This window comes from Anopheles maculipalpis, chromosome 3RL, assembly GCF_943734695.1.
Source record: "Anopheles maculipalpis chromosome 3RL, idAnoMacuDA_375_x, whole genome shotgun sequence".
In the NCBI taxonomy this organism is placed as follows: Eukaryota; Metazoa; Arthropoda; class Insecta; order Diptera; family Culicidae; genus Anopheles; species Anopheles maculipalpis.
Genome location: NC_064872.1, coordinates 46313190 through 46334475, shown reverse-complemented (window position 1 = coordinate 46334475; position 21286 = coordinate 46313190). Strand labels below are relative to the sequence as shown.

The window sequence follows — 21286 nt, the reverse complement described above, 5'->3', positions numbered from 1 at the left end:
TAACATCCACCATCTTCTTTTCACTAGACGGGATGTTATGGATATGATTGAGTCGTTGTACTTGATCGGTACCACTGAACGGTGAGGGATAATCTTGCGACGATCTGTTATGGTTAAACTTTCCCGATTTGCAAACTTTGGAGATGTGACCCTTTTTGTAACAGATGTTGCATTTAGCGCTACGGAAACGACACTCGCTTCTGGGGTGTTGACCGCCACAACCATTACAAGCAATAGGTTGGTTACCGTGTGCCTTGCTAGATGGTGTGTTTCGTGGTGCGTTCGCATGTAGTTTGTTTTGCGTGTTCCTGCACTTCTGCGGTTTCTTCACATTTGGTTTTTCAAAACCTAGTCTGTTAGTCGATTCGGGAGTGGATGTCGTTTTGATATCCCGAGCTATATTGTGCGTTGCCTCTAACGCGAGAGCTATGTCGAGGGCTTCCTGGAAGGAGGATGGATTTTTTGCGATGATTTCATCGCAGATGTCTCGTTCTAGCAAGCCATGCAGCATTTGCTCAACGAGCATGCGATCCAAAAAATCTCCATATTCGCAAAAGGCTGACCCTTGCTTTAAGCGTAGCACATATTGTGCTATTGTTTCGCTCTTTTGCTGTACGATTGTCCGATATTTAACGCTTTCAACATATTTGTTCTTCTTATCGTCCCAGTGGGCTACCAATGTTTTGCGTAGTTCCGAGTAAACAATATCTTGTGGCAGCCTTGGTGCGATCAAAAACTTTAACGACATGTTGAGACACACGAGCATAATCCGCGTACTGTGCTTCCGGAATGTTACTCAGTTGTAGCGCCCACTCTATTCGATCAAAGTAGTCGGCGACGGTTGATCCCTCGGTGCCACGGTACTCCGGCATTGTGATAGTCGGTGCTTTTGGATGAGAAGTTTCGACATTTTCACTTGGACGACGTAGGGTTGCACTTACTTGTTCGACGGCGGGCCCTATAGATGCCTTAATAGCCTGGGTGAGCATTCCAGAGAATGCTTCTATCAGTTCCTTGTTCTGGTTTTCCATCGTTCTCCTCACTTTACGGCATATAGTGAAAGTTATATTCTTGAAGAAAAGTTATCCGTACGTGGTGATGCTAACCTCACTTTTCGCTCTGGGATGTGTGTGTGTGATGTATCGATTGTTGTATCAGCCGGTGTCTCACTTTACCGCTGACTCCGATGTATCCGACACGTATCCTGTACTATCCCACTTCTGACACCAAAAGTGTTGTGTTTTAGTTATTACGAGGAGTTCTATAACTTTATTATAACATTAAAGGAAAAATACAAACGAGAACAATGTGAAGGAAACTGATTGAACAAGAGAAAAAATGGTGTCGCATGCTGCAGATTATTACGACGCGCGGGAACGATCATCCTGTCAAAGTGACAGAGACCCAATTGTCACTTTCCTAAGGTTGATACATAACACATTACTAAACTCTTCAACAAACTGTTTAAGTAGTTCTCCAGCATACGTATAATACTGCTTGTGAGTCAAGTCTTCCAAAATGTAGTCAAAAGGCATATTTTCGAATTAGAGCCAGAGACTTGAGCTTTGTTCTGAAGCAGCACCACTCAGTTTATAATATAGAACCGAAGGCGTTAAAACTGACGTGAAATAGTTCGGAATGCTATGGCGGTTATTATTTGTAAACAACGACGGATCAAAACAACACTCCTCGTTTTATTCCTTTTCCTATATAATTTGCAATGTTTTTCTAGTTTTCTGACCAGAGCAGTCCAACACGATCACACACATACACGAGAGTCTCGTACTGTCTCTTTCCTTCCTTTGAAGCCATAAGTGTCGCTCTCGTCCCGTGAGTGAATTTCTCCTGGTTTCTCATTGTTTCATACCGTTTTACCCGTAAAGGCAACTCATTCTGCGGGCTGAGTTCTATATAAAGCACACGCATTCATGACAGCATCATTTATACCTTAAGTTTATACCTATGTTTCTGTTTCTATAATGTGTCGGTTGTACACCTAACAAGCGAGAACTGCGCGTCGATCGACCGAGGTCACTTCGTTCAGTGTCCAGGAGATTTGCTCAATCCGTTGTTCGAGTGCTCCGATATCCGATGATGTTCTCAGTGTGTGATGTGTGTGGAAGGATTCTCGTGGCACAGTCGCTCGTGATATTGTCAGCCTCCATGATTTTGTCAGCTCGTGTCAGGTGATGTTGTTAGCTCGTATCGTGTGTTCTGGTGAGAAAGCTGGTGACAAAAGAACGCACTGTGTTGGATAGAGCTCGAAGCCAAATGCTGAGTAGTACGCTGTTGGAGCATCTTCAGAGTTTTCAACGGATCGCATGTAGTTTGTCTTTGATCTTCAGTTCAGTGATCTTTGAAGTTGCATTGATCTTCTACACAATCATAAGCGTCTCATGTTTCAGTCAGATGTACATTTTGCTCATCTGCGAAATCAAGGATATGGGAAAATTGTTTTGCAGACCAATTTGTCATGACAAACAGAGTTCATCCACTTGCCCTATGCCTTCATTATTCAACAACTGAAAAAAATAACTTTGAACGTTAAGTTGATGTCAAAAAATCCGTAGCAATCCATACAAGTTGTATATTGTGGTAGTGTGCTAGAGACGTAGAGTAATGGTGTATGTCAAAGAACCCAGTATCCCTGCACTAGCAATAAATTAAGAGATTAGTTAAGAGAAGTTATCACCGACCTAACAGTACGCGTTTTATTGAGTACCGCATACATCATTCTATTTTTCCAGAGCATTGAATCGAAGCACAGAAACTGCATCAAAAACAATTGCATCGTTCTTGGAACTGCATAACGTATATGGCATTGAAGAATCGGGGAATGGAGCAGTTTTACTGACCGCTGTCAATTTAATGATTAATACAATCAACGATAGTTCCTTACAAGAGGTAAGTTTTCTAATAATAACATGCACAAGCATCGACTTTGTTTTTCATTACCGAAACTGCGCTTATTCCATAACTGCGATCGTGGCAATTCGTCTATTAGACAGTCCAATACAGGGCGACTCGGCGCTGGTTTTCAAAGGGCAGGACCGGGGTAAAAATCCCATCCAGACCGTACCCAGTAGTGAGGGAGTACGGTCTATTCTACTACGTGGTATCGGCAAGTCTAGTAATTTGATGGCCAGCGTGACCTGACCAGGTCGTTAAGCCAAGAAGAAGAAGAAGAAGACAGTTCAATAAACACAGAAGATTGTAGACATGTGGAGTACTCAATTTCTATACAATTTGAAGTCCGACACGAGTTCTTGGCAAGCAGCTTGTGAGCACGGAGTAATGTATTATCATTATGTTTATAATTTGAATTGTGTGTTCTTCTTCTTCTTGGCTTAAGGACCTCTAAGGTCATGCTGGCCATCGGAATGGCTTACCAGACTGCCGATATACCACGTAGTTGGTTAGTCAGTCCTCACTACGGAGGGAAGGTCCGGATGGGATTTGAACCGATTGTGTGTTACATTCCAATAAATTACAATACATTTTTAAAATTTCGTTTTAGATTATGATAAATGCTTCTCTGCCGTCGACTTTAGTGCGATGTATCTACTTATTTTTGGATCTTCCAGAAGAAAAAGAAACATGCTCTATCAATGACACATGTTCAGATGGTAATGTGAACAGACAAATTAGTTCATTTCGAGTATTTTCACAGGTAAGTTTTTGTTTTGTCATTTATGTATTTTATTTTTCAAATATTTATTCTAGTGGAATTCTAGTGGAAGTATTAAGTGTAGTTCTAGAACGCTGAATCCAAAATAATTTTGTATAATTTGCTATGTAAATTAGTCTGGTGATTCAGTTTCATAAAAAATAATAATTTAGAGCAAAAATAATCTAATTCAAGGATTTTATAAAGGATAAAGCAAAGTCGTGTCAGTAATAGCTTTTCTCTGAGATAAAACCTCAAATTTCTTTTTTACGTCAATATGATGCAGTGTACTACAATAGGATAATAACGAATAAAACACTCTTACGAACTCCCTCCATTAACAGCTTTAATCGGACGTCTATGAAAATCGAATTCAATTTAAATTTGATGCCAACATCTATTTCAAAACCTACTTATGTTGCATTTGTAATTTTTTACATTTTCTAGATATTGTTGAAACTTTCCTCACATCCATTGACTGCGGAAGAACTAATACGAGTCGATGATTTGAGCTTACTGTTTTCTACTGTAACTGCACAGTATGGACCATGCAACCTCAAGTGGCGCTCGTTAGCTGGTGATGTTCTTGATACTTTGGCCCGGTATGGCCTAACTGAAGCAATCTTAGATTATGTACATGGTAGGATATTAGTTTCGTGTGTTGGAATTTAGAAAAAAAATGCCAATTTAATACTTTTTCTTTTCAGCGAAAGGATGCATGGCGCTCTGTATTGACAATATGCAAAGAACTATAACTTCCAAACCCTTCGATATTGTTGAAATGTTGCTATCTATTTGTGGCTTTTTACAGCAATCATCGCTCTGTTCACAAAAGTTGATGGATGATTTTAGGGAATGCCAAGGATACCTGTTTCTTATCGATTGCCTGCTAAAGTAATGATAGATTAGTATCTTTTATCGAGTAAGCTTTATCATTGTTTTTTTTTTGTTACAGATTGAACCAAGGGATAGAGAATAGTGACGGCAATGATAAACTGTACAATGAAACAATGTTTCAAAAGCTCATAAACATGATTGTTTCGCTGTGCTACTGTGGATATGCTCAAGTGCCATCGCTACATGCAATGGACGTTTCCAAAGCTCAATTTCAGATGAAAGAATTTCGTGTTTCCCAAAGATCATCTAAAGCAGCTTGTTTGCGTAATATTAACGCATTTTTGGTTCTGCAAACAGTATTTCTACGTTCTGAAAACGCTTTAGTTTGTTGTTTGATACTGGATGCAATTAAAGATATTTGCACAAGTGATGATGTGAACTATTTTGTGATTGAATCTCAAAGCACATTAAGTTTGTTTGCGGAAAAAATACATCAAAAACCAAGAGCAGTACAAACCAAGTTTTTCGATTTGATCGCATTTATAGTGCTTCAGCTAAACTTCATTCCCCGTAAGGAGCTGATCGCTCTATCAGTGCTTTTAAAAACGAATCAACTTTTAGAGATCAGTATTGCGTGCACTCGTACTTTTCTCTGTCTTTTACGGTACGTGTTTGCGTTACTTTTTCTGACATTTTCATTGTGACATTGACTTCTTGTTACAGACACAATAGTGTTTTCGCTGATGTTTATCGAGAAATTGGAGTCTTAGAGGTGTTTGCTACGTGCATAAGACGGTACAAAGAATTCCTCGAAGAAAATATGAATACGGAAAACTTATCCAGTAGCTCTGATAATGGAACATTGGAACAGCCTCATAAAGCAGGTATTTATGTTAATATTGCTTAACTAAAACCTAAAAATACTTATTTTGAAGGTTGTCAAAAAAATCCGTAAATTGTAAATACAAATAGTTATAGTTTTCTTGTGTAGTTTTTCTCGTCAAAAAACTTTAAATGAACAGTCATTAATTTATCGCTTATTGCATTTATTTTTACATGACAGCATCACGGGTTTCAACAGACGAGCAGGAAACGTTAGGAATGCTAGTTATAGAAGCTCTCGTTCAATTGCTGAATGGAAATGCGAATAATACAACCATATTTAAAAATAGCGGTGGCAATAAGTGTATATACGACATGTTGAAATATAAATTCAACACTCCAGTTGTTATGAGTATGTTTTGTCATGCATTCCAACATGCATTTGTTATAACTTGTGTGTATCTTATCTCATGTTTTCCCTTTTTAGAATTGGTTAAAGAACTTGTGTTAACTGTTGGAGGTGAAGATGATATGTTACACCTCTTGAAATCTATTAATTCATTAGCTGACCTACACTCAAACACTGTGTTGATGCGTATTCGAATTTTGCAAATATTGATTGAATGTTTAAGGGAAAGTCATCGGACGAGATCTGTTTTCCGAAAGGTAAATTATTTTCCATTCACATATAACATCACCATTACATATAGATGTCCAAATAATTTAAGCTGATGGCGATTATTATAAAAAAATGTCAAATAAGTTACATTTCGCTGCTGAATTATTTTCATGCAACAGATTATTAAATGTGTGTTTTTAAAAATAAAAAATCATTGGATTTAGACGACCACTTTGCTTAGTATGGGTTGGCCTACATGTTATAGTTTTGTTGTGTAACCCTGTAACCTGAAAACTAATTTGTCTACCCCAAAAAAAAATAATAAAAAGCTACTGTAAATCGAATGATTGAACTTTAATTGGTATCTTTCGACATTTCATTTTCTGTTGTCTTACCCATACTTATGTTTGCAGGTTAGTGGATTCGTATACGTAGTAAACGTGTTGGACTTGTTGAAGAATCAATTTGGACCTAAGCAATCTAGCGATGGTCCTAGTAAAATGCACATTCGTCTGTTTCTTGTTGTTTGTCAAACACTAAGTGCTGCTATGCGCTTCGAACCAGCAAATGCAAAGTACTTTCAAAATGAGGTAAATGAGGCTTTAAAATTGGTAGTAAAAGCTATAGTTTTTGTATTCATTGAAAAAATCATTTCTAACAGGTAGCAAATACACTATTTTTGGAAGCTATTAGGGACATGGGATGCTTTTCCAGAAATGAATCTATTGGGGATTGTTGTTTCCATCAGAGAGATCCTTTGACTGTAGACCAATCGCTGGTGGATGGCTATGCGAATATCTTCAAGACGGCAATGAGTAACATGGATAACGAATCATTAAGGTGAGTTGAACAGCAACAAGCAACAACATATTTCAATCAAACATTGCATTACGAGGTTGGTGGTGGATCTTGCCTGCATTATACAACAATTGTAATTTTTGGAAGAATGGCGATTTTTAGGAGAGCGCAAGCTCTCCATTTATTATTAGAATCACATATTTTTACATGGAAATAACTGATAGTTGATCGAGAACATTTAATTTCACTAAAGCGATTTTCCACCGGTTTGAGGGCAGGAATTAAATGGTCTCAATTGCTTGATGGATGCATGTTGTCGAATTATATATTCAGGATTTACGATCTAGTTTTGACATCACACATGTTTTAAACAAATGTACAATGCGGAGCTTTTCAAAAAATGTCTGTATCTAGTCAAAACTAAATTGTAAAATCCTGTATACATTACATACATAGTTAAATTCATGAACAGATAAATGACATGACATGATTGAATTTGTTAGTTAAACACAATCAAAAAGTGTAAAGAGTTCTTGTATTTCATTGATATTAAAAAGTTTGCTTTTCATTGTGTTTTCTGTAGATTTAAATTTGCATATCTTTGATATTTGATATTATTTTCAGCAGTTAACTTATTGATTTACTTTGGACATGCAAGATACATAATTGTAGTTCCTAATCGAACTGAATAAATGGGATAAAGCAACGCATTATGAAACTTGTTACACATAGGCAGAACAGTAATCCAAATCATCAAATTGAAATAGAACCTTTTATGCTTCTGGCTCATTTAAGATAAGCATGACGAAAAACGTGTAAGAAAAGAGTAATAACAGCAAATGTATTCGTGTGGTTGAGTTTTTTTCATGATTTGTGTATATTTAAAAAGTTTTTTTGAATATCTTGTTCATATAAGCTCTGTTTCTATTTTATTTTTAGCGATGCTTTATTTCCCAACACGAGTGACGAAATTTTACCACCGCTTCGGTCTGTATGCATCATTTATCGTATTTTATATGAAATTGTCTTCGATGGGTTTGATGGTCCTCAAAAAGTAGAAGTTCTACAACACAATAAAATATGTACAGACGTGGTATCGGTGAGTATCTACATTCCTTTACAAACCATCTTACATATCATCTGTTATTTGAACGAAATCTGTCTGTTTTATTCAATGTCCGCAATGTGTTTTCGTTAATGCCAAATTTTTACTCTGTTCGTAGCAATACATTCAGGCCGTCTTTAACAAATAAAAAAGTTTTTCTTCTTCTCTTTGTTTTTTGTTCAATGGGATTTCAACCTCGGTTGTTTTCGGTCATGGTCTGGTCCTCTTGACTTAATTTTGCCCATAGTTTTATATATTCTGAGTCCAGGAGTTGTCATTTATCATTCAGCATTCTGTATAGAGAGCGTCCATAAATTACGTCACGCTCGAAAGGGGAGTTTGAAGGGAAAGAAAGTAATATGCAACAAAAATTCGGAACACGTTTGTTTTATTTAACTCGGTTGTGCCAAAATTTTAATATTACTCCATAGTAATCCATTTTATTACGCTTGGTCCAATGTTTTATCGTTTTGTGTATCATACTACTGTGTCCGAAAAATAAAGTGTCTGCGTTTTTTTCTTTAACGGTTTTTTTTTATTAGGCCAAATGAAGGTCATCACCTTCGAAGTAATCCCCTTCCGATGCAATACACCTCTTCCACCTTTTCTCCCACTCCTCGAAGCAGTTGGAAAATGCGGATGCTGGAATGTCCTTTAGTTCCCCAGTCGCTGCAGCTTCTATATCCTCGATATTGTCAAAACGGTGTTCCCGAAGCGGCCGTTTTAGCTTGTTGAACAGCCAGAAGTCGGCTGGTGAATACGGCGGTTGCGGAACAATATGGGTGCCAGTTGTTGCGAAAAACTCCCTCAAAATGATGGCCAGATGGGGAGGGCGCATTGTAGTGGTGCAAAAACCAGCTATTGTTTTTCCCCAAATCCAGCCGCTTTCGTCGGATGGGTCTTGTATCGTCTTTATCCGAAAGGTCTTGTATCGTCAACCGACGATTGTTGACCACCAAATCCTTGATTTGGACGACGTGGGTAACGTCGGTCGAAGGCTTTTTGTGACATTCGCAATGTTTCCGCAGCGTTTAAATCATTGCTCAAACAAAATTTTATACATGCGTGGTGTTCCACAAACTTGGACATGGTCAATATGGACAAAAACACTTGGCGCAGCTCCGAAAACAAATTGTCACAATAAAATTCAATTCCTCTGGATCTCTAAATCTGTATCTTGATTTTGCAAAATTTATGGGTCCCACAGCTATAAACTTCTATGACACAAAAATTGATCAAAACGGTTCGTGTGCGATCATAATTGATGTTTTTTTTTTTTTATTTTGCGTGTCGTTTATTTTCCCGGGGAGTGACGAATGAACGTTTGGAAGACTGACCGTGAATCGGGAGGAATAATCGCACATTTCTACGACATGAACTCACGTAAAGGACATTATTTTTTAGCTCGCGCTCCGAATGAACAAACCTGTTCAGTCATTCAGTTATTCAGTTCAAATTGGCATAAGTTTATTTTATTTTTATTTTATTTGCAATTGAATATGACGGTCCAGTGCCGTAATAAGTTTATTTTGTGGTGGGAAAAAAATCAACACCAATTTCTTCAAATGCATTTTTTTGTACAATTTTGCTGTATTTGTATAGTGTTATATTCTTTTATTTATTGTTCCTTTATTTCGTTACAGGAATCTAATCATGATGGCGCGCTGAATTCCATTGCACCATCGTCCGGTTTAAACGATTACTTAATCGTTCATCCATCAGTAGTTTTGTGCATGTTGAAGTTGCTTCCTTCCATTGAAGAACAGTGTTCACAACACGACAATAATCATCCTGTAACTTGGAATGCCTTCACCGAAAGAGCAATAGCATTGCAGTATTTTTTATCGGATATTATAAAATCGTGTGTTCGCAGTGAACGCAATCAGCAAATAATGTGCGACAACGGACTAAACGAATGCATAGTTCGGTATTGCAAGGAAGCTTTGATTGATGAGCAGCACCCTCTGCATATGTCACTGCAGTACATCTTTGAACGATTGGCCGTGCAAGCGTTAATGCCAAAGGAATTGCGAACTTTTCTTCGATTGGGTCTTAAATTTTCAACTGAAAACGATAGTTACATCCTAGAAGACTTCATACCACCGGTGCCATTAACTCGCTTAAAAACGTTAGTTTCTATCACTACACCGCGTGATTTCAGATATCAAGGATCATTTACGATGCCTCCATTCATCGAGATGGATATGTCAACCGAAGGGTTTGCGTGTATATTTTTCCCGAATATTGCACCAAGTCATATGAACTCAGAATACTCATCTATAACACATCATCTGCATAGTTCAGTTACTGCGGGGTTAACTGTAAATGGTTCTGGCATTACTGGAAATATGGTATTGGGTGGAGCTTCATTTCCGGCTTTCCAAAACAGTATTAATAGAAATACTAGCAGCATTGGCCCACAAATCGAATCTAATGTGGGGGGTGGCATCGGTTCAGGAAACAGAACATTTCCATCAAACAACGGTTTAACTTTCAGCACATGGTTTTGCATTGAACGATATCCAAACGGAGAGGTGGCCGATGGTAACACAATTAGACTCTTTCATATACTGCGTTCAGATGATGGTTCTAGCGAAGAGTCGGTGATCGTGTTCAGTATTTCAATCTTACCTAGTGATAAATCGTTATCGGTTGCTACCCAGGAATTTCCATTTAAACAAGGTACGTTTATTAAATTATAAGGTTACTCATTAGAAAAATTTGGAACTTAATATTTCTGTTAAAAAACTTATTTATTTATTTTAGGTTATTTTTAATTTTTATTTAAGTTATTTACATCCTCTCGTACATAACGACATTTTTGTTATCGACCTGATCGGTTATACCCTGCCGTATTATGACTTTCTGCCATATTTAGACCATGTAGCCGGATGAGCAGTCTGTGTTAGGTTGGAATGGTCCGGATGGTTTTTGGTACATGATCCTTCCGCGTGTGCCACCAATAACCGGCCACTGGTAAATTTAGACAAAATACCCGTGACAGTGCACCGATAGTGAATGCTTCCTACATAGCAAGGCAATTAGCTATTGCTGAGCTCTCGGAACCTAATATTACACTCCGACCGGGGGTGAGAGGTAGTAAAGGACTAACCCGTTATTTGGTTATGAAAGAAGCTGATTTATTGGGGGTTCCCCCTCCGTAGCTCCACTACCAAGTAACAAAGTTTTTCCGCGATACATTAAACTTAAAATCACATAAATTTCTCAAACATACATTTTCCCTAATCCTATCCTAAATATTCCTCCGAACTAATTTAGATTATTCTTCTTCATTTCTTCTTCTTCTTCTTGGCTTAACGACCTCTAAGGTCATGCCGGCCATCGAAAAGGCTTATTAGACTGCCGATACCACGTAGTTGGTTAGTCAGTCCTCACTACGGGGGGACGGTCCGGATGGGATTTGAACCCCGGGTCCTGCCGTTTGAAGACCTGTGCCGCTGTCGCCTACACCACCGGTCCCGGTGAAATACTTGAAACTATTTCACATTACACTAAAGTTGTATTTGAAAATTATATTTTTATAGTGGTTAATCATTAAGTGCTTGGCTTTTACTTGGTCTATCCACTTTAAAAATATAATTTTCTATTGGTTTTTGCGCGCAGAAACTGAGTAATTTCATAAAATAGTAATGTAAAAAGTAAAAAGAAAATGAAAAAGTGTTTTCATTTTCACCTCCTCATCCAGCTAATATACATTTTCCATATCAATCGCACCGACTTCCGTAACTATTTTGTAGGATCTTGTGTCTATTTTTGCTGATTCACTAAAGTATTGGGGGTTATTATATCAGTGGTCGAGGATTTCATAAGCGCTTGCGCTATTCTCTATAGTTGGCCCGCCATACGCTATTATTTGCATTTCCTTGTAAGGCACTATCCTATCCCTGGGCGGCTCGGTGGTGTAGGCGACAGCGGCGCCGATCTTCAAACGACAGGACCGAGGCTCAAATCCCATCTGGACCGTCCCCCCGTAGTGTGGACTGACTTACGTGGCTTCGTGGAATTCATAAGTCAATACGGCCAGGCAATTCTTACGAAAAAAATCCTATCCCTCTCATGTCGGAAGAACAGATTGATTAGTGAAGAGAGAAGCGCGGCAGTTCGAAACTTTCTACCAACGCGGTAACATATTACGAAAGGTGTCTACATCTCTGATTCATTGTGACCTCATTCAATGTATCACCAAAATGTATGAACCGATTTTCTCTTTCAAGTTTAGAATGTTAGTTCAATTTAATTTAAACCTTCTTGAACTTTCTATAAATTCATGGAAAAGCGTTCGAAATAAAAAAAGAATGTTCAAATTATATGTCACAAAAAAATCGCAATTATTGTGATAATTATCCAACTGGTAACGACGAGCATTTAGAAGTCCTCCAACCACAAACGGAGTGCTGCTATTTGTAATGACTTCTATGTCGTGTTAGAATGCAGCGATTTGGGAGCCCTACCATTATCACGGACAGTATGCTGCGATGGTTTATTGGACACGGTCCAGCTGTTTTGAGCGCAAGTGGGCACACGAGCACTTTAACTCGTCTCGACCTGTCTCCTCGGTGGTTGGAAGGAAAAGAGAACGATCGCACGACGCAACGTACGCACGATCTTCTTGCCGGATGTGCGTCCTGACGTTTCTCTAACATTCAACCCACGTTTACAAGCGTAGGTTCGAGCTTTAGCGATAGCAACGATAATTACGGTAGTATTGTAGTACTGAAGCAATGCCAAGTCCGTCAATGGCTTGACGGACTTGGCATTCCATGTTAGAAACCGCAGCTTAGTGTATGCACTCAGAGATGAGGTTTACGTGAACTTCGAGTTTTTTCTCTACGTTGCGGATAGCCTTGAATTTTGGGACGTACTTCAGCACGATGTTGAACAGCATCTATGCATTGCTCCTGTCTTGCTCTTGCTCATGTGTGCCAACTCGAACTCGAACTGAACTCTATATTAAGAAGTAGAATAATAACAGTAAACAAAAGAAAAACCATTAAAAATAATATTTTTTAATGGTTTTTAGTTTGTTTAGATAAGCTACCGGAAATATGTACACTGCAAAAAAACTGGTACAATTACACTGGTTTATTCCTAGTCCAGACAACGTTTGACTGCAACTACCAAACTCCCTGATTTACACACCTAATCATACACCGGAAATAAACGTACGAAATTTTGCCCCATTTCCTCATTTTTGAAAACAGCAAACAATAAGACAACTTTGACAAGCTGTAACATCGTACTTCTGAAGGCTAATGATTCATCCAGCTGAAAAACCTGAAGTTGATGGATAATTTACCCATCCAAAAGTCCTATTCCAATTTTTGTTTCGAATCCTTTTTCACGCCTCAAATGTACCTTTAGTTCCTGGTGTTTTCGTAATATGCTGCCTCTGTGTACTTTGGAATGTCGTGTAATTTCATTCGCCTAAACTAGAGATAATGTATTTTTTTAGTACAAAATTGACACTGGAACGCACCTATTGTATTCGTGACTTAGGTATCGTACTTAATAGCCATCTCAGTATATGTTAGTAAAACTTATATTCTTTTATAGTTTTTCAATCTGTACAAGTGTAGGCAAACAGTATTTTATTTATTTATTTTTCGTCCATCACGTTAGCAAAAAGTTAGGTTTTTATTTTTTAAGTAATGCAAAATCTAAGAGTTAAATTAATCGATGTACGTTTAACGTACGTAAGATGTACGTTTTTAATTTAACAAATGCAAATAACAATGAGTTCATTCTTCTTTTTTTTTACAGAATATTGCAATGTTTACAAAGATGATTTTATGTCCCGTGTATGGTGTCCAACTTTTATTCGAGAAAACGAGTGGCATCATGTGGGAGTAACAGTAGGAAAAACGTCTCCTAGATCATCCCAGGTTTCTATCTACGTGGATGGCCGGCATGTTCATTCGCAGAAAATCAATCCAATCTGCAGCTCATTATCGACATCAGCTAGAAGAAGTAATTTTCATGCATTCGTTGGGACCCCACCTTTATGGCGCAAGTATTCTAAACTTATCTGGAAGCAAGGAGTTTGCAATTTAATTGATGATGTAAGTTAGATAATGTTAACATCATTTGTCTAAGCCGTTGCTTATTGGTATCCATTTTCCAGACGTTTGATGCGTCCGCTATAGCTCGGATATATATGCTTGGACCGCATTACATAGGCTCATTCCAGGACGTTCGATTGGAAGACAATGAAGAAATCAATCCGTTAGTGGCGGAATACAGAATAGCGTTTAGTGTCAATCCTAAAGCTTATTCGTATATGACATTAAACAAAATAAGGAAGGTGTACAATCGTACGGATGCCAAAGCAATTGCAAAACAACTCGGGATGAGCTCTCATGAGAACGCTACACCCATTTTAGTTATGCATAATGCTGCCGGGCATTTGACTGGTCCTGCACGTACATTAGGTGGAGTACTCGTTGGATATCTGGGTATTCGAAAATTTAATTCGTTTCCAGTGTCAATGTCGTTAAATACAGTTGGAGGATGCAGCGTTTTGCTAGGATTGGTTGCGATGTCACACAATATCGAAAGCTTATACGCAGCTGTTAAAGCTTTAACGTGTATTTTGCGCACTAGTAAATTAGCAAGACAAGAAATGAATCAACGTCGCTTTTATCAAACACTAGCGATGTTGTACAAACGGAAAAAAGCGCTACTCAATTCACACATTTTGCATTTAACATTCAATTTAGTCGGCACGGTTCATAGCGGACATGAAAGTTCAACCATACCAAATATAACGGCATTCCAGGTAAGTTCTGAAAATTCCTGTATATGCTTCATATTACGTTCATTTGATAAATGAAACTGAGCTAAAACAATGGTTTAACATTTTAATTTCCTATCGTATTACAGGATTTGTTGTGTGACTTCCCAATTTGGTTGGACCAATCAAATGATCTGATTCGTTCCTTGTTGGAACATTTTCTAGAACTATGCACAGAATCAAATGAAAAATTCGCCAATATTCGAATTCTGCAGGAATCGCAGGTATGTAGCTTAAGAGCAATTTTGAAGTTAGCATAAACGTTGTATCGTATATTATCATGTGGAAATTGGTTTGGGGTATATATCATGTGGAAATTTTTAATGCCTTATATTTGCTGTTTCAAAAGATGTTTAACCTTTTGTATCTGCGAGTTTTGTGTTGGAAGCTGGTTTGACTGTTTGGCCATAACGTGTTTCAAAGCGTTGGTGGTGGTGGTGATTGTCGTGTTATAAACTTGAGAATACGTTAAAATATGCGGAAACGAATCTTCCTATAAGCGGATTGAGTAGCCGCGTGGATTCCCACGAAAAGGTCACCGAACTAAAGGCCAAAATAAATCGTTTGTGGTAAATACTGATAAACGAGGCAGCTGACAGACAGCTGCCTCGTATAACATGTTGGCTGATGAGTCCCCGGTCTAACAAAGAAAAACAAATTTTTTTGTCAAAATTCGTTTTTATTATTCAACATAGTTCCCTTCAAGAGCGATACAACGATTATAACGACCTTTCAATTTTTTGATACCATTTCGGTAGTACTCCTTCGGTTTTGCCTCAAAATAGGCCTCAGTTTCGGCGACCACCTCTTCATTGCAGCCAAATTTTTTCCCTGCGAGCATCCTTTTGAGGTCTGAGAACAAAAAAAAGTCGCTGGTGGCCAGATCTGGAGAATACGGTGGGTGGGGAAGCAATTCGAAGCCCAATTCATGAATTTTTGTCATCGTTCTCCATGACTTGTGGCACGGTGCGTTGTCTTGGTGGAACAACACTTTTTTCTTCTTCGTTCTTTTTTCGTTCGTCAAGCAACCAAAAGTTGTTTGACAAAAGACGCTCTATCTCACAAACTAATTGACATACAGACGTCAAATTTTGACACGAATCATTTGAAGGTTGGTGCTATATAAAAATAATATGCATTTAATACTAGCGGCGCCATCTATGTGTCAGACCGTGGACTTATCAGCCAACCTGTTAAAGAGTTTCGTATCAAAGACCTTGTATTGAAGCCTCTGCTTGTAGTAAACGCAGAATCGGAAATACATCGATTCCGAATCCGATTCCGCTTCTGGAATCAATACTTATTCTGGAATTGGCTCCGGAGTAAGTGGCCCTGTGTTGTAGGCAACAGCGGCGCCGGGTATTATGATGAGTATTATGACTGCGCTTAGAAGAATTGACCTGACTACCGGACCAGCTGTCTGCTGCTTGGGCTCCAGCCCCTCGAGGAAAGGATGTTGAACGCCAGGTGATTGTTCGTGGCGTGGCTACTCGCCTGCCCGCGTTTTACGAGCGCGGTCCTTGCTCTCTGTGAATGATCGGCGCATAGCTTTCGGATCTTCCTGTTCGTTCCTTTTTATGTGCTGTAATTTTAATGATGTTTGTGATACGTTAGAACCTGGCATGTCTAACTTAGAGTTTGTGAACAATGTAAATGTCCTGCGTGGGTCGCTGTCAGAGCTGTAAGTTTATTCGTTATTTTCAACATACGTTTACTCTATCGAGTGGACCTTGTGGTTATTCTGTTTGTGACTTGTGACAAACAAATGGATAAAAAACATAGGCCTAGTTTTTTAGCTCGTACGCGTTCGCGTGTGCCTTCGTGTTCATGCAGAATATTTTTGAAGCTGTTTTAATATTGCCGTTACGCATGTTTATATTCTGGTTATCTTTACAAAAAAAGCCAAATAGCCAAATGCGTTGGGAAAGAATACTAGTAGAAAATTGAGAAACCAAAAAGAAGGAAGGATAGAAAAATTTGGGAAATGTTTGAATTTAAAAATTATATTTTTTTTCTACTTTTCAGTGCATGACAAAGCTTCTCCATATAATTGAAGATATAACTGACGACGGTGCAGAAAGAGCGTTGTATTCTATAGTACAAATTTTGCTGTCTCATCAGTCCAGATCCAACGATTTACTGCTGTTTGGACAATATATGGCGAAAAGTATTCCTACAGTAAGTACCTTCATACTTAAATGGTATTTTTTAATTTAAGAGTTATCGGTTTGTTGATTTGCTTATTGTGTAAGGTCGATTAGGCTGCCATTGTTTTTTTTTTTAATTTTTTTTTATTATAAAATTTCGTAAATCGATAGTTACTACTGTGCATTGGAGCACAACTTCAAACTGCATTTTAAAAAGTTTAGTTTACCGATTTGTATAAAGAGTCTATCTCACTAACATAAAAGTTATATAACAAAGGGCTCAAGCAGGACCCTTGTGCTGGTCCATGAAAACTGGTGCGTATTAATTGCACGTGACCATTGTTGAAGTTCATAACTTTTACAGACTAAAGGTTGAATAAGAGGTTATTCAAATTTGGTCCCATGCCCACACTTTCTAACTTTTGACACAGCTTTTATGGTGAAACTGAGTCAAATGCCCCTTGTGTGTCTAGGAAGATAGACCCCATATTCTGCTTGCTTGCTCGGGCAAGCTCTATTTCTGTCACCAAAAGCGCTAAGCAGCCACCAGAACTTTACGGCTTTACGTAAACCAAACTGAGTATTTGAGATAAGGTTGTTTGACTCTAACCATTCTTCTAGCCGTTTTCCAAAGCAATCCTTGACCCACCAAGGAGTGGGAGGTTTTTGAATGTTTTTGCTTGGTGCGAGCGTCTTGTTTGGGCCTCAAGAGCACACTTGTTTATAATTAAAACTAGTTTTTCGTATTTCTGAACTGGAGACAAATCTTTTAAGTCAAGAGAAAACGAAGTGGCTACTTATTGGCCGTATCTTGTCCAGTTGATGTCCCTCGTTAAGTCATATTTAACGGGAATTCCAGCTGCGGGACACCCCAAGTAGACTCCTTGGGAGTTAAAATCTCCCACGATCAAAAGCGGTCCAGGCAAAACCGCTGCTAAATTTCCAAGATCTTCTTTGAACTTTTCATTGTTGGATATCGGGGGGATATAAATGGATGCAATGGTCACGTGAAGATCGCCAATTTTTGCCTTGATTACGACAGTTTTGATAACGAGTTTGGTTTTGCGCCGGAGAAAACGGTAATGTTAAGAACACTTACAAAATGCACGTTACACGCGTAGTAAACACTCACAGACACACACTAGACTATACATGCCGATCGATGCGAAAGCGCAGCGTCGATACGCTCGCTTATCGTAATGTTCGATAGACACACTCACAACACTAGAAACGCACGTCGATCGCTACTCGATCGATAAGATTAACAGCATACTTTCCGTACGAATAATGGAGAAACAAAGAAACACCGGTTGCTCAAACGCACTGAAGAACAATGACAACTATATGCCGTATAAAAAATACGCAAAGGTGCTTTCGAGCGAAATACGTCCTCTTGCAACGGGAGTTGGAGGCAGACTCTAGATACTACTTTTATTCGTTATAGTTCTTTACATGTTTATTTTGTTTTATTTATATATTTAAAAAAAAAGTTGTCTTCTGAAGGTTGCAAATATGATTTTAGATTTTTTCTATGCATTTTAATTTATGTTCCTTATTACAAAGTTGAACTTGTCCTCTTTTTCATATAAAACTCATACATATAAGCCAGCATCAGTCATCATGCACCATCATTGATGTTATGTTATCATACATTTGCTTATTATAATGCTTTGATTATTACACATGTATTTGCAGATGGAAAGTTGTACTGAACAGGACACAGAAAATCTAACGGATCGACATGTTCATCTAAGGAATCGAGGCCTAAAAGTATTACACTACTTATTTTATGGCGCAAATAATGTCATCAATTGGAAATTTTGCGATGAAATGTTCCGAGTTCTAGGACTGGATTGGGTACTATTGTTCATGCAACCACATTTACATTTTACAACGACAGTTTGGGCTTTTCGAATGTTAGTTACAATGCTAACACGTGATGCCATACTTGCTCGCTTTCGAGAAGGAAAGTGTGCCAATGGCGATGAAGGATATTTGAAACACACAGAAATAATCATGCAATCTCGAAATGCTATCTTGCTTTCATCAAAATTTCCTTCACAAGTTGTAGGAGCAACGGGTAATATTTCAAGTTTAGAGGATAGTTTTATTCTAAACCAAGCATCGCTGCAGTCAATGGGATTCGCTTATCTGGAATGGTTACTACTGCATCGTACCAATGTGCCCGAGGTGTTTTCATTGCTAGTCGCATTAATTATTGGATATCCGGTAAAATCGTCAATCATGCCCTCCAAAGATAATAATCTTGAATCAATCTGGTCCTTTCTATGGTCATCAAACACTCATACGAGTGCCAATTGCACAACAGAAAAAATAACATTCTGCACAGAAGCAATATGCATTTTGCTCAGCTTGACAAGGTCAATTGTTCATTGCAAAAAACCTGACGTAAATTTGGCAGAAAAAACGCCGGAAATAGCAGATCACTGGTTACAGTCGCATCCCGGCGAAATATTGACATTGTTCATGTCGTTCTACAAACATCTTCCCGATTTTGCTCCAATTGTTATGAGTGGAGAAGTTATTACTTCACTTATTGCTATACTGTTTACACCTTCAACTACGTTTGATATTGATAACGATATATCATCATCCGTGGAACGTTCTCCAACAGCGTTAATAAACACGAGTTCATCATATACGCCCGAAACAATTAAGAAAAATACGTTCGAAAATGAACATATATTCGTGAAAATGGGGATCGATGAAGAAATAACTGCACATGTCATGAATATTTTACAGACCCTAGTGATTGATTCACTCGTTTTGGTGCACTCCGCCAAATCCCCACCCGTAATAGACATGGTATTAGACTTTTTTATAATGGGCAACCATATTTCCGAACATCAGCGAAAAATTTTCCTAACAAATATTATTCTATTGCTGATGAAAAATGAGTCCATGGTAAATATTGCTGTTGAAGGGCAAATTTCTGCTCCAGTCAGTAGTACTTTCGTTAAGTTTGGCGGGCAGGAACATGTGGTAGCGAATGTTTTTTATGTAACGGCTCGCTTTGTCGATAAGCTGTGGCAACAAATGCTATTGATTGATGGTCGAGAAATTTTTGAATACTGCGTTTGTTTATTAAAACAAGCGAAACGGCATGGCGGATCTACATCTGCCTCGGCACATACTGTAAGCAGTATAGGTGGTAGTGGAACGAACATTACAAGCGCGAGCTCTTTAGATTCCTTGTACCGTTCCTTGAATCGTTGCATACTTTATCTTCTGGCATACCCGTCCCCTCCGGTGAATGAAAGTTTAGTCGATATTTTACAAAATCTAATGAGTAATCGTTTATTGGTTTTTGGAGCTGGGAATCATGATCCAGATTTCATTGGGTGTTTAACTTACTGCATACTGCAGTTTTATAAGGGGGAAAACATAAGTTTATCCAGTACAGCTCAATTCGACCAAGAAAGAACGACAACGTGGCATGTGAAATCACTGTTACAGAATGAAAATGAAGAATACGATTCTCGAAAAATGTCAGATGATGAAATGACGGTTGGCCCATCATCCAAGTTGGAAAATATATCTTTCAGAGTTTGGGAAGAACTATACGTTTGCAAAAAACCTGTAATCGAAGAGATATTCAAAGTGACGTTAACACAACCGTTTCACAATTCTCGTGCTCCGAACATGGAGTGTACGCATGAACAAATTTTTGATTCAGCTTTCAAACATTGGCTGACATACGTTGAAAGGGAGCGGCATACTACCTCACGAAACCCTTGGGACGTGCATAATAGCATACAATCTAAAATTCAAAAAGTGACTGGTGGTCTGACACGGCTCACAAGTCGTACAAAATTAAAGAAGGAAGCTTGCAAAAGACAGGGATTGCTAAACGAAGACTTTGGCAATGAAACCAACAAACAGATTCTGAACGGAAAAATTGCACTTGTGAAGGAATTTTGGAACTTTTGCTCGACCCAGCAAGGAAATAGTTATATGCACAACAAACGGTACGTTCATCAAGATTGGTTACAAGTTGAAGCTGAGCTAATACGAGAACGAGGTATATGGGGTCCGGAATGTTGTGCTGATTTCACCAAATGGACCCTCGATAGTACGGAAGGGCCATATCGAATGCGAAAGAAGATGTTGAAGAATTTGTTGTTTTATGTACACTACCCACCGCCAACTGATCAAGTAGATGTAGTCGATACCGAAGATCATGCTCATCAAAAACAACCCAAGAGCCGTGTAGCAGTTAGTTATGACAGCGCGAAGTACAATAAGTTTGTGCGATTATATCAAAACATGTTTCCTGAGCAGTTCGAGCGTGATGTCACTGGAGGCAATGGATCATCGCGTAGCAACACAGCCAAAAAATCGGAATACTCAAAAACCAGCCGGTAAGTTTGTTTACGAAGATGAAACGAATAGTATAGCTGAGAGTGTATAGTGTTACCCAAACATTAAAACAGTAATTAATAACGCTATCGGTCTATAA

At 38.4% G+C, this 21286-nt stretch overlaps 1 protein-coding gene across 1 annotated transcript in view; it reads left to right on the top strand.

Annotated features, from left to right (window-relative positions):
* The window catches only part of LOC126560680 (WD repeat and FYVE domain-containing protein 3), a 76713-nt gene that overhangs the window by 48288 nt on the left and 7139 nt on the right, over nucleotides 1-21286 (top strand). The window contains exons 2-18 of the mRNA XM_050216636.1: nucleotides 2748-2904; nucleotides 3518-3670; nucleotides 4115-4307; nucleotides 4375-4561; nucleotides 4623-5168; nucleotides 5228-5388; nucleotides 5586-5738; nucleotides 5814-5992; nucleotides 6359-6535; nucleotides 6607-6785; nucleotides 7683-7842; nucleotides 9492-10530; nucleotides 13630-13928; nucleotides 13991-14644; nucleotides 14749-14883; nucleotides 16685-16837; nucleotides 18502-21188. Of these exons, the coding sequence (XP_050072593.1) occupies nucleotides 2748-2904; nucleotides 3518-3670; nucleotides 4115-4307; nucleotides 4375-4561; nucleotides 4623-5168; nucleotides 5228-5388; nucleotides 5586-5738; nucleotides 5814-5992; nucleotides 6359-6535; nucleotides 6607-6785; nucleotides 7683-7842; nucleotides 9492-10530; nucleotides 13630-13928; nucleotides 13991-14644; nucleotides 14749-14883; nucleotides 16685-16837; nucleotides 18502-21188 (7212 nt within the window). The remainder of the gene's footprint in view (nucleotides 1-2747; nucleotides 2905-3517; nucleotides 3671-4114; nucleotides 4308-4374; nucleotides 4562-4622; nucleotides 5169-5227; nucleotides 5389-5585; nucleotides 5739-5813; nucleotides 5993-6358; nucleotides 6536-6606; nucleotides 6786-7682; nucleotides 7843-9491; nucleotides 10531-13629; nucleotides 13929-13990; nucleotides 14645-14748; nucleotides 14884-16684; nucleotides 16838-18501; nucleotides 21189-21286) is intronic.